Genomic DNA, 16,492 nt, shown 5'->3' on the forward strand with positions numbered 1-16,492 from the left:
TGTATCTTGCTTAACACTCCTCTCAAGATTTTTTCCCTTATATGAGGCCGTCACCAATACCGGAAATGGGCTTCAAATTTAGGCCTATGTTCAGCGCTTACGGCCATTAAGCAGTGAGGTTTCTTTAACGTGAAACACCTAATATGACACGGGACGTCCGTTTTCAAAGGTCATATCTGAGGACCCGTGACATTCACATTCATGTTGAGCGTTTTGCGATGGAACTGTCCCTACATGTACCTGTTTTAACGACTTAGGTATGTCGTGACCGGGATTCGAACCCCGACCTTCCGCATGCGAGGCGAATGCTTTACATTTAGGCCACCGCGGCGGTCACTCGGGTTTGAACTAGGGCTACAAGAGTTGCAATAGAAAGAAAATGTTTCAACTCAAATGACGTATTGTGACATTTGAACTCTACCCAACACTACCCATGCCTTCTACAACTGTTGGTGTGGTAGCAGTGCTATGATCTTGTAATCGTATTGCGCATGTGTCAGTTTTCAAACGATGGACGTGATTGTCTGGAGTATTATTCATGAGAGTGAGAAAGAACATTGGGATGCCTATCCTACATATAACTAGGTCCTTACTAGGGTACGAAACGAAGTCACCCAAAACGTCTACATTTGGGTACAATACATGTACCAAACAAATTATCGTTCCATATCAGATAATTCAATTGCGGTAATTTTCACCAACAATGAATTGTGAGTTTTAAATTTTCATAACATTCCGCATTTTCACACTAGAGGCCCATCGACCTCATCTGTCACCTGAATATTAGTCAAAAGTATCACTAGCTCCAAGGGTTATGAAATCTAGGGGGGGGGGGGGATCTTGTTCTGCAAATCTAAGCTTAATTCTAATACTCAGCAACCGTATAAAAACAAGATATGTTCTTCAAAGTTAAATGCTCCCCCGAAAGTGCTTAATATACTGATGAAAGACTAACACGATATGACAAATCTGGACCTGTCCTAGAGTCAAACCCTTGGGTTGCAAAAATCACAATTTTATTAAATCCTTTTCTGCATTTCCTATGTATACATAAAGTGTAAGGAAACTTAAAGAAGTCTCTCAAATAAAAAAAAGACAAAAATTACCATGAACATTTTCGACCCACCCTGGAACCAATATCCCTACTCCTGGGGTCATGCAATTTACAATTTTGGTAAATGCCGACATACCCCTTCCACATATTTATTCAGTTTTAATTTATCATCACTAACATTAAAGAAGATATAATTTAAATGTTTTACACATATACACTATGCAAACTAAGTGTAGGTCCGCCCTGAAGATAGAACCTCTACCCCGAGGATCACGAACTTTACAATAACCGTAAAGGACTTCTTGCTCTAAATCACTATGTATTTAGTTTTTGTTAGATATGTGCAGTTGTAGAGAACTTTATTTTTAATATTCTTAAATGTATGACGGTCTTTACCCCCACTCCTAAGGCCGTGGGTGCAGCAGCCCTGAAATTTACAAGTTTTTTTACCCTTCTTCCAAAATGCTTCATAACAAATTTCAAAAATAAAATGAACGGTAGTTAACAAATTAAAGAGAAGTTAAAATGTCCAATCGTTAACACATTTAATCACTGACCATTTTGGCCATACCCTGATACCAAATCCCTGGGATCATGGAATTTACTATTTTGGAAAAGGCCTATCTTTTCATTCTAAATATCCATTTACTTTCACTTTAAAGAGTATGTTTTAAATGTTGTACACACACAATGTACACACTATATACCAAGTTTAATCCCGCCCTGCAGTCAGAGCCTCTACCTCAGAGGTCATGAAATTTACAATTTTGGTAAAGGGCTTCCAGATTTTTATCACTAGTTGCATTTATATTATCTTACAGATGTTCAGTTATAGAGAAGTTGTATTCATTAAAATAAATGAAATTAACATTTATTCATTTGTTGTCTATGATTATTTATATAAGTCTACCTTACTTTACTTGCGGGGTAATTTTTGTGGGTTGAGTTTATCCGGCTAAGTCCAACCGGGTTAATTCAATCCTAGTGTGAACCGGTCCTAAAGTGACGTCACAAAGACACACGGATGGCGTAATATTGACCAGTAGCGGATTGAAAGGGGGAATTACTGTGATTCCAACCCCCTTGCTTGGATGTTTTTAAAACGAAATTGGTGTTGTCATTTTGGGCTCCTCAACCCACCCAGCCCCCTTTTGGGCGGAAATGGTACAAAACTAGGTCACAAACACCCCATCCCACCCCACCTTTATCTTTTGGATCCACCCCTGTTTACCACTATGTACAAGTTAAACTGAATGACAACAGTCCATTGATATATCAATACATGAATTCAAATGAGTGTACAATGAGTAGGAAATAACATTAACTACCGTGTGCAAATATTTTTACGCGCGTATTCAGACAGCGGATTCTTAGCTGTTGACACCCACGCCACGAGATCTTCTAAAAACGTATCAATTTTGTTGAATATTTCCAAAAATATTCAGTTGTAAAGACCTGCATGGTAAACTCCTGGTATACACCTGAACTGTCCCCCAGGGAAAAATGTCAGTGTTATATAGTACACTCCCTTCAAAGAGATTTTTTTTTTTAAATCTGCACGTTTTAGATCATCAAATATAATTCCCATTAGAAACATAGGAAAGGGCGTCGCGTAATCTCCATATCACATGATAAAACATTGACGGAAGTTGATAAAACCTTACTCACCATAAGTTGATATGCTGCTTATTTCCGTACAAATCAGAAGAAATGCTGAAATATGGCTGATAGTTCCCATGCCTCCTGTTGCATAACAATGTTTATTTTTATAGTTAATGAGAATATGTAATTATTTATAGATATAAATGTACATATTTGAGGCTCCTTTTGTGTGTACAATGATGCTAAGCGAGTTACTTCCGAAGTTGACTATAAAAGGTTAATAATTTGTTAAAGATAAACTTTTTGTAACGCCAGAAATATTTTCAGTTATGCTAGTGTAAATCTAGTGATTTTTTCCCAATAGAAATGAATTAAATGAAAGTACATAGAAAAATTCAGTAATCATAAATCTTTGATGTTTGAACGTCTCTGATTTATTTTGAATACTAGAATTAAGCAAAATTGTGGGTTTTATATCCATAGATATCATAGACATTTCCATACCTATTCATTTTATGCATATAACTTGTAAAAGATACACAAAAATAAAATGATAAAACTTACTTACGGTCCCCTTTATATCTATATGGTCTTAATTTCCTGATCTCCGATATGCGATTTACTTTGTACAAAATTCTTTCTCATGCCTTTTACTTCGAAGAGTAAATACAGTGTCTGTGTGAAATATTTTTTAACTAATTCATTTAAATTTATAAAATGATTTCCATGTAATTTACCAGTTTTTAAGGCTGTTTATTTGACGTTCATGTTCAATTTGAACTTTATATGATTATAGATCGTAAAGGCTGACATGCGTTGAAATCGGGAAAACGAGTTTCACGCGCCCCAGTCTATCGCGGTCCGTTTCTTACTGTCGTTTGACGTTTGTGGGGATGTTTTTACTTTCGTTACACCGCTTTATATGTCAGCCCGTGAAGTGTTGTGACTGATTAACAATATCGGATGATGAATGACATATTCTTGCGCTGTGAATTATACGTTTAATGCATTTTGTCATGATAAGTGAATATTAACGTATAGACATGATTTAATTATAAAATGAACCACCACAAGACATATTGAATATACATACTTCAACCCCCCCCCCCCCCCCCCCCATCCCCCTTCTTCGAAGAAATGTTCAGCACGTCTTGTTAATACAAGTGGCGGTTTACACCCGATTTCTGACATTGCACATTTTGGACCGATATCTGATTTAAAATGTGAACACATGGGTGACCAACAGTCCAATGCTAACAAGGCTTGCTATTCATAAACTTTAATATTTCAAGTCAATACCACAATATTTCACACCTCGATGTAACTGTGCTTCGAATTCTAAATCAAATGTAACATTTTGTGATATGAATACAAACATATGAACACGAGCAAAGAACAAAAATGGATTTTGATGTGAACGTTCGAATTCAAAACAACGTGAAACACATTCGAATCTGAAACGCTGACTGTAAACGCAACAAATTCAGCATTTCTTAAAGTATTTACATTAATTCTACCTTTATATTAAAACATCAAACATGCGCACAGTACCCCCCCCCCCTCAAAAAAAAAAACCCCATTAAGCACACCGGTACTGTACAGAAAAAACACCCAACGATATTAAACGTAGTGAAACTACACATATAAACACAATATCAAACATAACCGACAATACTCAAAAAGAAAAACCCCATTATACATATAGCTACATGTACACCACACGGAAGAACAGCAACGCAAAATACACCGACATCACGTAGAAAAGAAAAGAAAAACATTTAGAAGGTCTAAATGCATTACACTTATAGCTGTACATGCTATCAAAGATATGCAGATATGATAGTGGCATTCAGATGTAAATACAGATCTGTAGAGACGGAAGTTTTCTCACCCATTTCCGTTGATAATGACAAAATCATTTCGAATTATCTCTGTCATTACATTGTAGAAACATCACCCAAAGCACAAGTCCTGTTCAGTTTGCCTTCACAGTACAATTAACAAAATTACGATATGAAATCCACTATGCGCTCACTCACAAACATAACTTGGGCAATCCTTTCACGACCTTCAATTCGATTTTCTTTTCAAATGGTCTTCGAGTAACTTAGGCGAACGTATTTTTGGCACGCATGTTGCTATATCTGTGTGTAATATTGCTTGATGTGAGTGGAGTTATTTACTCAGATCATAAAGGTTCGTGTCATCTCACGTTAAGTATCTATTTCAGTTTCATGTCTTCATTCAAAGCTCTGTTACTCTCGATATTCTTGTATTTTCCTGTGGTGACGGATTCGGATTCTCGGCATCCGGTGTAACTGTTGGCGCTGACAATGGAATCTGTTCCTTCGGATCATTCGCTGCGTTTCCAAACAAAGGCAAGTTCTCAGAATCCTCTTTGTCGATCTCACCCTCGAGCGGACTTTTGTTTTCTAGGGAAGTATTCTTATCATCCTTATTTTCTTCATTCGTGTTCACAGAATCCGGGTTTTTCCTTTCATCGGGTTGAGCGGAGTTTACCTGAGAAGCATCTGGCGTGTCTGTTTCATTTACAGAATTTCGAGCCTCCGCAGAATTTACCTCGTTATTCTCTTTGTTTGAATGAAAGGTGGTTATTTCCTTTGAACCGTAATCTCCAACGGCATTTTCCAGTAACGTCACGGCTTCCACAGCCTCGTTTTCAGTGGGAGGAGCCTCGAGGTCAATCATGGATTTGTCCAGTAGAAATTCCCCGGGCGTTGAGGCATCGTTTAGATTTTCGAAATCCAGTTGCACGTGAGGAGATTGTACGATGGGCGTAGTCCCGGGCGTTGTTAGACGTGATTTGTTACTCTTTGATTTCAATCTGTAACAGAATACACAAAATGGGACGTTTTATTTACAAAGAAAACGAAGGCAATTATATTGCTCAGGAAACATCTGACATGTATATCTGACATTTTTATAAACCCACTGGAACTGAACATAAAGAACATTCTTCCTCCAACGTTTATATATATATATATATATATATATATATATATATATATATATATATATATATATATATAAAAAGTGAAATTTTCTGTGCTTTATATTAAATATTTCTTCACTGAGGACAGTTATGTTCATTTAAGAGTTCATGCTATTTCTGTGCTTTATATGAAATATTTCGAATGCAATGTGTATCATGTATGATTCTCTAAAATGTACGTTAAATAACTGTATCCCATTTCCATTCTCAATGACCGTGTAGCGTGTGACAGCTCTGCGAGAATTCCATCGTCATCGAAAGCAAGTGTTTTGACTTGCCTAGATGGTCGAACGGTCTAGCGCGCTGGTTACATGCTGCTAGGAGATTTGGTTCCGCATGTCGTGAGTTCAACCCCGGGTAGGGCCGGAATTGGGTATCCAAATAAAGTGAAATTTGCTGTGCTTTATATATATATATATATATATATATATATATATATCGGTACGCGATTTAAATACAATACTAGAATTCGTATTTACATACCTTCTTAGAATGCAAATCACAATAATGGCTGACACCACGATGAAGCATACGACTAGAATAACTGATACCACAACTGCAAATTTAAAAGAATATATATTTTTACTCCGTTTGACATTTGAAATTCTGGATATCCAGACTAACCCAAACTTATGTTTGTTGTCTGTTTAAGGACGAAAGATATATATAGCTTGATGGTATGGTTAAGATATCTATAAATAATGGCAAATTGGGGATATTTTTTACAATCAAAGGTTGATTATACAGAAATTACCCCAAGCTGTCCTTGTTTATATATATCCCATGATAAAATTGTTTTAGACATTTCCTCTATTTACATTCTGTGACAAAAAAGAATAACTGTAGAATTCGCATTTCACACACAACTGGATATCTAAACAAAAAATCCTGACTAATATTTACAAATAATGGACAAGCTAAGGATTTTTCTTTATAATTACGTAAGTTGTCATTTCTGTCTGTAATAAACAAGTATTGACTTTCCTCTTTTAATTTCATCGACTAATACTAATGTTCTGCTGGGTTTTCTTTTTCTTTTTGTTGCTATCTATCTTACTTGTTGTTGTGACTTGAGTATGTTTCATTACGCCACCAGAACCATCCGTGGTAGTGTGTTCCATCATTTTGGAAGTTCCTCTTGTAGTGACGGGCTTAGTCATTTTTGATGACGTCACGGATTTTATAGTGACGGGCTTAGTCATTTTTGATGACGTCATGAATTTTAACATCTGAGTGGTAAGGACCACATTCGTAGATTTATCAGTCATTTGTTCAGTGACTGTTTTGCGAGTCGTATATTCATAACTGATAGTCTTAACTTGTCTTGTGGAAGAACTTGCGTCCATGTAGGTGGACAATTTCAAATCGCTGCCGGAAGTATCATTGTTCATTTCCGGTTTCGTTGGATATCCGGTTGAACTGACAATCGTTATGTTTTCGGACATTAGTGCGGGCTGTGTCGATAAGATACCGGAAGTATCAGAAGTCATTTCCGATTCCGTTATATTGACATCGTTCGTTGAAATCGTTGTGTTTTCTGACATTAGTGCAGATTGCGTTGATGCAATACCCCCAGTGGAATTAATTTCCGGTGTAACGTCCGTGGTCATGTTAAAATCATACGAGTTCGTGACAGTCATTCCAGAACAATGTAGTATCCATTCTAACAAAAATAAGAAATATATTAATAGACATTACATGTACTAGGAACTATAAATAACACTTCCCTAATGTCTACTATAGAGACAGCCCCACATGTAAATGATATACATATACTGTACAGGGATAAGTCACTGGTTCAAACGAGACGTGTATTTAAGAAATAAATTTCATTTTAAAAGTTATATGAGGGTATGAACTGCAACGCTTCACGTCGACATTTTTTTATGAGCGCATTATATTTTCATTTCCGTCCAACGACATTCCCAGTCGTTAGAATAGACATACTATATTAATGAAGATTCATACGCGCATGATTACATTTATCAGCAGAAACGTATTCATGAGAAATTACAATCATTACATATTTCTAAAGATATTAAATAAATAAAAAAAACCATTAGAAATGTGAATATCTAATAAATATCTTTTTGGGGAAAATACACGACAGGATGGACTACGGCACCTTACGCCGGAATAATTCATGAAGCTCGGTAGCGCTCCATGTAACACATCCCAGGGTCATACCCATGCGTATCTACATGTACACAAGAATAGATATGGGCTACCCCATATCCAAGAATTCCGACTTTTAATTTGCTCGTAGCAAATACTGTGACCAATCTTGCTTCACTAGCAAACAGTGCACACACCTGTCCTTGACCTTTTAACCTTGAAAAAATGTACAATTACATGAACAATACTAAAGATGGATAATTTTAAAATCTTATCTTTATATTAGCTGAAAAATACATATATAGAGTAATGCAAAAATCAAGAAGGTGAAAATCACTTTGTAGATATTTACAATGATATCCCCCCTACCCATCTAATTTTATTTCCTAGAAAATAAATTGTCCAATTAGGTTATTTCTTTTTTAATTGAAAAAATGCCCACCCCAGAATCAAATGTGTGTCCCCTTTCTTGATAAAAAAAAGTAGAAATATCTCATTTCCAAACCTTTAATCCACCCTTCCTATTTTTTTTTAAAGTTCCTCTGTCATGGTTATATTTGTATTTTCTTATACCCACATATATGTATTATACTTTAATAAAATGATTTGATAGCCTTTTGTCTTTCAAAACTACCGTTACCAGTGGTAACATGTTTTCCTTTAGATATCACATTTATTCTCTTTTCTGCTCAGTTATTTTCCTCTGCTCTGATTACATATATTTAATACCAACGTCTATGAAGCCGTGTTGACAAAGCGTCATGCTTGTTTATAACGGTCGATAACTCGTAGTCGTACGTATTGTATAAGACAAATGCCGATGTCAAAATCATCGGCATTTACCAGAAGTGCTCTGTTATACATAGAAATCCTTATAAAAAAGAAAACACACACACACACACAAATTAATGATTAACATTTTCTCTCAGAAGAAATTGTATGATAATTAACGAACAATAATCATGAAAGAATCGAAGAATGACCTATATATTTTCGTGAAAAGCTAACGTAGGAATATCAATACTTCTTGTTTACATTTCTGGTGAAAAGGTGATTTTCTTAAAATCATTTGACGTTAATTTTGTTTTCTTCTACGTATTACATACACATCGATATTCTAAACAGTTGCTGTAATGTTGTATCTGCTGATCATAAATGGAACTATATTTTTCAGAGCAATTGTGTGAAGAGTACCTGCATCCAGTAATAAATCTTGAATAGATGGTATGCACTGATCAAATTTATTAAAAATATGAAATTTGTTTCTTTTTTCTAAAAATTTACTTTCATTTCTGTCGGAATTTTTAGTCTTTAAAGTATACTTAATAATTTTATCAAGATTCATGCGCTCATCAATGAGGAAAATGAATATTACAATTTGTAAATATATTCAAAGCGAAAAAAATGGAAACGTAACTATATAAAATTGAGTTGTGTGTGCTCTTCCGTGACCCACACATGTCAACAGATCTTTCATCAATTGAGAGAGAGAGAGAGAGAGAGAGAGAGAGAGAGAGAGAGAGAGAGAGAGAGATCAGAATAGAAAGCCAATCTTTACGACAGTGCAACCATTCGTTTAGAATGAAAGGTGAAGATAACGAAAGGTGATAAATTTCATAACTCCTGTAAGCAATACAAAATAGATAGTTCGGTAGACACGGACCCCTGGATGTACCAGAGGTGGGTTCAGGTGCCAAGGAGGAGTAAGCAACCCCTGTCGACCGGTCGCACCCACCGTGAGCCCTATATCTTGATCAGGTAAACGGTCCTATATCTTGATCAGGTAAACGGAGTGATCCGCAGTCAAAATTAGTGTGCTAAGAATCGGTATAAAAGAAGTCAGAAAGCATTTGACCCAATGATAGGTCGTACATGTTATAACAACCATGCAATTTGCGAAATATATCACGTTCATCAGCAAGGTGTGTTGTAGTGATGGTAACCGTGTTCAATACGTCACAAACCCTACAGTAGCATTTACATCTTGATGAACACGGAAATATCACGAATGACATATCATTAGATTCAAAGTCTGTCCTTTGAAATCCAGGTCAGGGCAGTAACGACTTTTGAGCATAATAAAGTGTACATGTAGAGAGATCATTTGCCAAAGCAGTGAAAATATTGTGCGTCGGGTTAGTTCAGAAAAAAACGTGATAATGTGCGTGTACAGTCCTATACAGCGCTTAGATGAAGATAGGTGGATCAATGCAATGAGTGCCGTATCAGTTGTGACGTCACTTTATACTTATTCTTATAAGAATTGTACAAGACAAAACACAAGCGTATGTCCAAAAAGTAGATGCATGTATAATTACTGTTAGGTTAACGAGAAATACAACTTGTATAAATTTCTATGCATGCATGTCATGATTGCACGCATTCACATGAATTGATGTAAGACATTTTTAGGAAACCTACCTATTATAACTGTATTCAATACGATAAAAGTCCTTGCGTCCAACATTCTCCTTCCTCGAACGTATACAATGTTAAAAACTCAAAACTACAAATTTTACATAAAGTTTTAGAAGTAAAATTTAAAACAGGAAACTCTCAATTCAGTGACTTACAACTTTTTTTGTTTCTTCCTTACTCACCGGAAGTCATCGATGTTGTATCACACAGCTGATGGATGAGACTCTCCTCTTTTCGGAAGTAAAATTTTTAAAACGGGCTTCCCCGATATTACTCCCTACTGTTAATAAATTCGTATAGCTATAAGTTGTTTTTTTAACTGTAGTGGTGAATTCGTGTAACACTGTATACATAAGACTGAAGCATTGCTCTCTATTAATTAGTCTCAGTGGAATTCTTCACAAATAGAATTTAATCTGAAGCGTCTATCTATCTATCTATCTATTTATCTATCTATCTATCTATCTATCTATCTATCTATCTATCTATATATATATATATATATATATATATAATAGAGAAAAATTAGAACGCCGAAAATAACCGGTTTCATTTTCAAGGAGTCATCTAAGAGATAACTCTTGAAAATGAAGCCGGTTGAGTTATTTTCGGCGTTCAAGTTTTTCTGTATTATACTATTACTTGCGTGGACATTTACTTATATTTTGGATTATATATATATTGATAACTTGCCTAGATGGTCGAGCGGTCTAGCGCACTGGTTACATGCTGCTAGGAGATTTGGTTCCACAGGTTGTGAGTAGGGGCGGAAGTGGGTATCCAAATAAAGTGAAATGTTCTGTGCATTAAGGGCAGTTATGTTCATTTAGGAGTTCGTTGCTATTTCTGTGCTTATATATATATATATATATATATATATATATATATATATATAAAGCACAAACAAACAATTATAACATTCAACCTTACGTTTACCCCTAGTATCTAAACGATACATGTGATAATCAATTAATTAATATATAAAGCACTAAATAATCACAACTAGGTACTGAAAATTTTTGCCCAAGCCCGGGGTCGAACCAGCGACGTACGGCACACACCGCCTAGCCACTCGGCCACAACGACTTCCCAAAAAGGAAGTTTTGTTATGCTCCTAAAGCGCTACTTATACACACTGATGCAATCTCACACAGATTGAATCTCTCTCCTTATAAAATATCTTAAACACTGAATGACACAGCGACTGTGTGAGATTGCATCAGTGTGTATAAGTAGCGCTTTAGGAGCATAACAAAACTTCCTTTTTGGGAAGTCGCTGTGGCCGAGTGGACTTACGCACTGGTTTGACAATCTTGCTAGGCGGTGGGTGCCGTACGTCGCTGGTTCGATCCCGGGCTGGGGCGAAAATTTTCAGTACCTAGTTGTGATTATTTAGTTCTTTATATATATATATATATATATATATACATTATGGTGTTAACTTTAATTACTGGGCATATCTTTGTTCCGACAAAAAGATTATGAAACCTATTAAATTGTCATACTCAATATTGATTTGACTCAGATTAGTACAAGTGCATGTTATTCTAAGTGGCCACTGGACGGCGTGTAATTGATCATAATGAAGCGGAAATCACACATCTCGCATGGAGACCTGTTGTCTATAAGATCAGACGTGTTTGGTGAGAAAACTGTATAAACTCGCATTGTTGATGATTCAATAGCGTCTATCGTGCAGGTTAAAACAGCGACGCCCCTTTATCTGAACATTATACAAAATATACTCCAATATTTTCACTCCCTTTATTACTTAACTTTGGGGACAATGTATAATATGTTGAGTGCTTCTGAAAGCAGTGATTTCATAAAATGCCATTTTTTTTTTACAGCTGAATTACTGCGCTTTGTCTTTAACTGATTTATTATTGTAAGTCTGTCTCCTCGATACAATGCAAAAATCTTTTCATTTATAAGATTATCTGACGAAAAAGGAAAATATTTGTTGCTGTAAAAAATTCCATGAAATGAAAGTAAATGAGTTATGCCTACATGATGCTCAGAAAGCAGTTAAAGTATATATGATATATGAGGAGAGATATTTTCCATTTCAGAAACAATATGGACCAGTCAAAGACACAGGATGAGATTATGACATTCAGTAAACCGAATGCAGGGCCGTGTAACCCAGGTACCCAGCATTATCAAGTCGTTGTAGCTCAATACGGTGCCGGACTAAGAAGTAAAAAATAATTTGTTGATGACCCCCCCCCCCCAAATAGAGCGTAGTACGGAATTTTATTCCTGATCAGATCGCGAAGGGATTCGAAAGTAACGAAATTTCAAATTACATGATCACTGTAAAGCGCTTTTAAATCTAAAAAAAAACCACCATGTTTTGGCGAAATTGTTAAAAAAGAAGATGAATTACTTGTTCTAATTGTCAACTCTCGTCTTGAAATGCGGAAGTATACTGAGAAACTATGAATCATTAGAGCAACGGTATACTCCATACGATTCACTTGACACGGACTCCACACTTCGGGCGAAATATCTCTCTCAGCAACTTCAAGTATTAGAACAGGGCTTACCCAAGATTGTGTACCGAATTGGTACCATTTAATTACATATACCACAATTAATTCACCGCCTACATGTGTACCGAATGGGTACCATTACATTACATATACCAACAATTAATTCACCGCCTACATGCACATTGAAATAATGGTGACATGTGTTCTGTTTCTAATTGCTTCATTTTCCTTTATTCTTTTTAAAATATCGTTAATGTATAGGTTTTAATTTCAAATGTGGAATTGGACGGGATATGTTCATTTCAAATACAATTCTTGATAAATACGTTATTTTTATTGTACATTACCCCCAATAAATATTGAATATCAATCACTAAGAACAATTCAGATTAAAGATAATGAAATTAAAAAAATATATGCAAGGTTTACAGCACAAACAATAGCAAGAAAAGGGGATATCTTTTCTCGATATCAGACAACCAGTTGAGAACATCTGTACACTTACTGCTATAAACACCCGCACATTCCAATGTTTCAAACGAAATAAATCGTCAATGAACATATCATAACTCAATAAATCATTGCTGGTTCCAGCCACTTCCACTAGGCCTGCAAGATTGGAACTGCATGTACCGAACATCGGTCATGGTAGCTCAGTGGTCAAGTTTTGTTTCGTAACCGAAGGATCGTAAGTTCGAGTTCCGCTCGTACCATGCTCGTGTTAAACCTAAGACGTAAACATGAGAAGTGATCGCTCCTTTGTCAAACGTTTGGTATTTAGAAGTGAGAATCACGTGTCTTTCGGATACGAAGGCACCGTGTCGCGGCAGGCGTTGGCACGATAAAGAACCCTCACTGCTACGGCCATCAGCGCCAGGCATATAGGCCTTAATTTGTGGTACTTAACCTACATGTGATTACTTCTCGAAAAGATTGAAACATTCTTAAATAATCAACCAAACCTCCTTTTGTTTAGGACATATCTCATAATCTGAAAGCCTGTGCAATTTACATATAGAATGAATGCATAAATTGAGTATGACTTTTCTTAACATACTTGCGTGTATGGGTATTTCTTAAATTGTGCAGAAATCGGTATTTGTTAGAAGCTATTGGAAAATTGTCAATGAAGTTGCTAATAATCTTGAAATTAGTCAAATTCGGTAGCAGAAGAAGCTAATAAATGAAAATATAAGATAGATAAATAAACACCACTGCAGACATTTATATACTACTCTTGTAAATTTGTAATGAGTGAACGGTATAATTTTGACATAGATCATGGTAGTGTTTTCTGCAAATACCTCAAACTATCAAACATAACTTAGTCATTTTAGATAGAATAAAATACCGAACATACAGGCAAGTTCATCCTTCTTAAGATATCATTACCGATGTAAATAAACAACCCAACAGATATCATAATTATGTACATGTCTAATCTTTCTTGGACACCATTGTCATACAAGAATAAAGAAAAAGTAACATATCTCAGAATTGGTAACCTTGGGTTACTTTACATATTGAACCAAACATCCTAACAGATCTCAAACATGTTTGGGATTCCTTTGCTAACTTTGTATAGTATTTACCAAAGCTATTCAGCAAAGAAGAATTTTATAACACTGAACAGCAGGGGAAGTCACTGTAATTTTGACCACCTTTATTGGTTTTGATCTCAAACAAAAGACATGAACTGTTGGATAATGTTGTCCATCATTTTTAGATGGAGTTAATCGACTTAGGTTGATGAAAGATAGTTTTCAGAGATTTGTTTTCATTCGTATGATAACTGTTAGAATTGATCTGAAGTGGAATTGAGCCTTCAGGGTACTAGTAATCTATTTGACGGTTTGAAATTGAAAACGTACAGTTTAAGTAATGATACCTCAAGGACATTGTCAATGTCATTCAACCAAACAATGATTGACGATGAATTAAAAAGTTCCAAAAATGAAATTCAAGAATTGAAAGATACACTTATTGGCATGCAGTGTGAAGATCAATGGAAATTAATTTGCTTTTCACAGGAATCTCAAAGGAGGAGGGAGACAATTGTAAGGAACGCTGAGGAAATTTATTTGTAGAAGAGTTGCTGCATGTAATTTAAGAAATGTGTGCAAATTATTAATACGAAAGTTTGCACCCCCGAGTGACACTTCTGCATTGTACATGTACATTTTGTTTCCTTATATTGTATTATCACGCCTTATTATGTACAGCAAATATGTTTTGTATCAATTATTGTGAAATTATTAGTCATTGGCTTATGAGAAATAAAGTATAGCAACCCCATATCCGTAAGCCACACCTGAGGTAATTTTGACCAATATTAAGTGGATACCTCTAGTGCTCTCTGAGAGAAATCCGAGATAAACTTGTAAGAAAACTGCAACATAAAGGAACGCAAAATACGAATTCTATTTTACATAGACACTAATAAGGTAGTTGGAGTTGTCTTTCCTGAATTGAATGTTACGGAAGATGGGTATTTCAAACATCAAAACGTATTTGCGAACATAAATGCAATGTAGAAAACCAATTCCGAACACATGAAACTCGTCTCAACACCTCGATATAAATATCTTGTCGTGATTTACTGTTTTGGTCGAAAATAATCGATGGTTAAAAAAGTGAAGATAGCGGATAGTGATGTGCCGGGTATATCATAACTCCATTTCCCAAACATGAAACAGGTCTAGAATGGAAGAAAGACTGGAACTCAAGTTCAGTTTTTGTGGAGCGTACCAGGGCAACTTGATATTCATGATCTACCCCGACATCTGAACATACTTCATCATTAATTTAGATACCCCACTTTTATTCAACTGAAAGCACATATTTTAATTTGATACAATACAGTGTAGTGTATGTTTTGATTCAATTCATAAAAGTTAAGTTCGAATAATATTTGATCTGACCAAAATTATTCTAATACCTGCATGTTGTGGTTTTCCGTAATTCATTTCTTTACAACAGAAAACTTTTGATTCAAATTGAGTGATCTGTGATCAGACGGACGTTATTCTAATACATATATTTTGCGATTTAATTCATTTTTACAATATAAAATTAGATTTCAATTTAATTGACCCGTGATCCGATGATAAATAATGGTCTATTATATTGTGATTGGATTCTTCTCATTCTTACATATATATATTAAAAAAAAAATCAAGTTTCGTTTGACATTTTGTAAATCCTTGATTTGATAATCACAATTAGAATATCTTTATGTTGTAGTTCAACTTGAAATACAGCAACGAGGTACATCTGTAATCTGATAAACAATGTTTAGATATATATGCATGGTGTTATTCACAACACTTAGAATTGACAATAAGAGGGTAATGGGCCACATCCCTCACATACGTCACCCTGGTCCTGCTGGCACGAAAAGCCCTTATTATTTAAAGGCTATAAGCATCATGCATGCTTACACGATGAAGATCTCCATCAACATTTGTTGACCTTTACGTACGTATGAACATTTCTGAAAAGGGATGAAAAACTGAATTCACACAAAATCACAATCATTATCTTCTTCTACAAGGTCTATCTCAAACACAACAAAAGAACATCCAAAATTTTGATTTATGTAATTCCGATGACTTCATAAAACATTATACATGTGTTGCGTGTAATTTTGAATTCCGTACAATTAATTTTAATCTGTCACTTACTTATACTATGTATTTCCGGACTCCTTGGAAAACCGTAATAAGTGTTCAGTTACGTGTCATACAAAGATGCTTAAATTGTACAAAACTAACAATATCTTATCACAGGCTCACA

General features: G+C 35.3%; 2 protein-coding genes across 3 annotated transcripts in view; both read right to left on the reverse strand.

The window, feature by feature from the left end:
* LOC125662394 (uncharacterized) overlaps positions 1–16,492 on the reverse strand; it is a 1,158,266-nt gene that overhangs the window by 963,446 nt on the left and 178,328 nt on the right. The window lies entirely within an intron of this gene.
* Positions 3,920–10,477, reverse strand: LOC125661705 (uncharacterized). 2 transcript variants are annotated; one of them, XM_056146187.1, is made up of 5 exons: positions 10,385–10,477; positions 10,206–10,290; positions 6,727–7,332; positions 6,153–6,225; positions 3,920–5,501 (listed from the first exon to the last, which is right to left on the reverse strand). In XM_056146187.1, exons 2-5 carry the CDS (start codon positions 10,249–10,251, stop codon positions 4,901–4,903), a joined length of 1,326 nt encoding a protein of 441 aa, XP_056002162.1. In that variant the 5' UTR covers positions 10,252–10,290; positions 10,385–10,477; the 3' UTR covers positions 3,920–4,900. The 2 variants fall into 2 exon arrangements, with proteins under 2 accessions (XP_056002162.1, XP_048749787.2); XM_048893830.2 differs by lacking the exon at positions 10,385–10,477 and having other exon boundaries at positions 10,206–10,374.

This window comes from Ostrea edulis, chromosome 8 (genome assembly GCF_947568905.1).
Source record: "Ostrea edulis chromosome 8, xbOstEdul1.1, whole genome shotgun sequence".
Lineage (NCBI taxonomy): Eukaryota > Metazoa > Mollusca > Bivalvia > Ostreida > Ostreidae > Ostrea > Ostrea edulis.

Coding starts and splice junctions, on each gene's coding strand:
- LOC125661705 (XM_056146187.1), bottom strand. CDS start 10,251: ATGTTGGACGCAAGGACTTTTATCGTATTGAATACAGTTATAATAG. Junction 7,333..10,205: donor ATTGAATACAGTTATAATAG/GTAGGTTTCCTA, acceptor TATTTTTGTTAG/AATGGATACTACATTGTTCT. Junction 5,502..6,152: donor GTGATTTGCATTCTAAGAAG/GTATGTAAATAC, acceptor ATTCTGTTACAG/ATTGAAATCAAAGAGTAACA.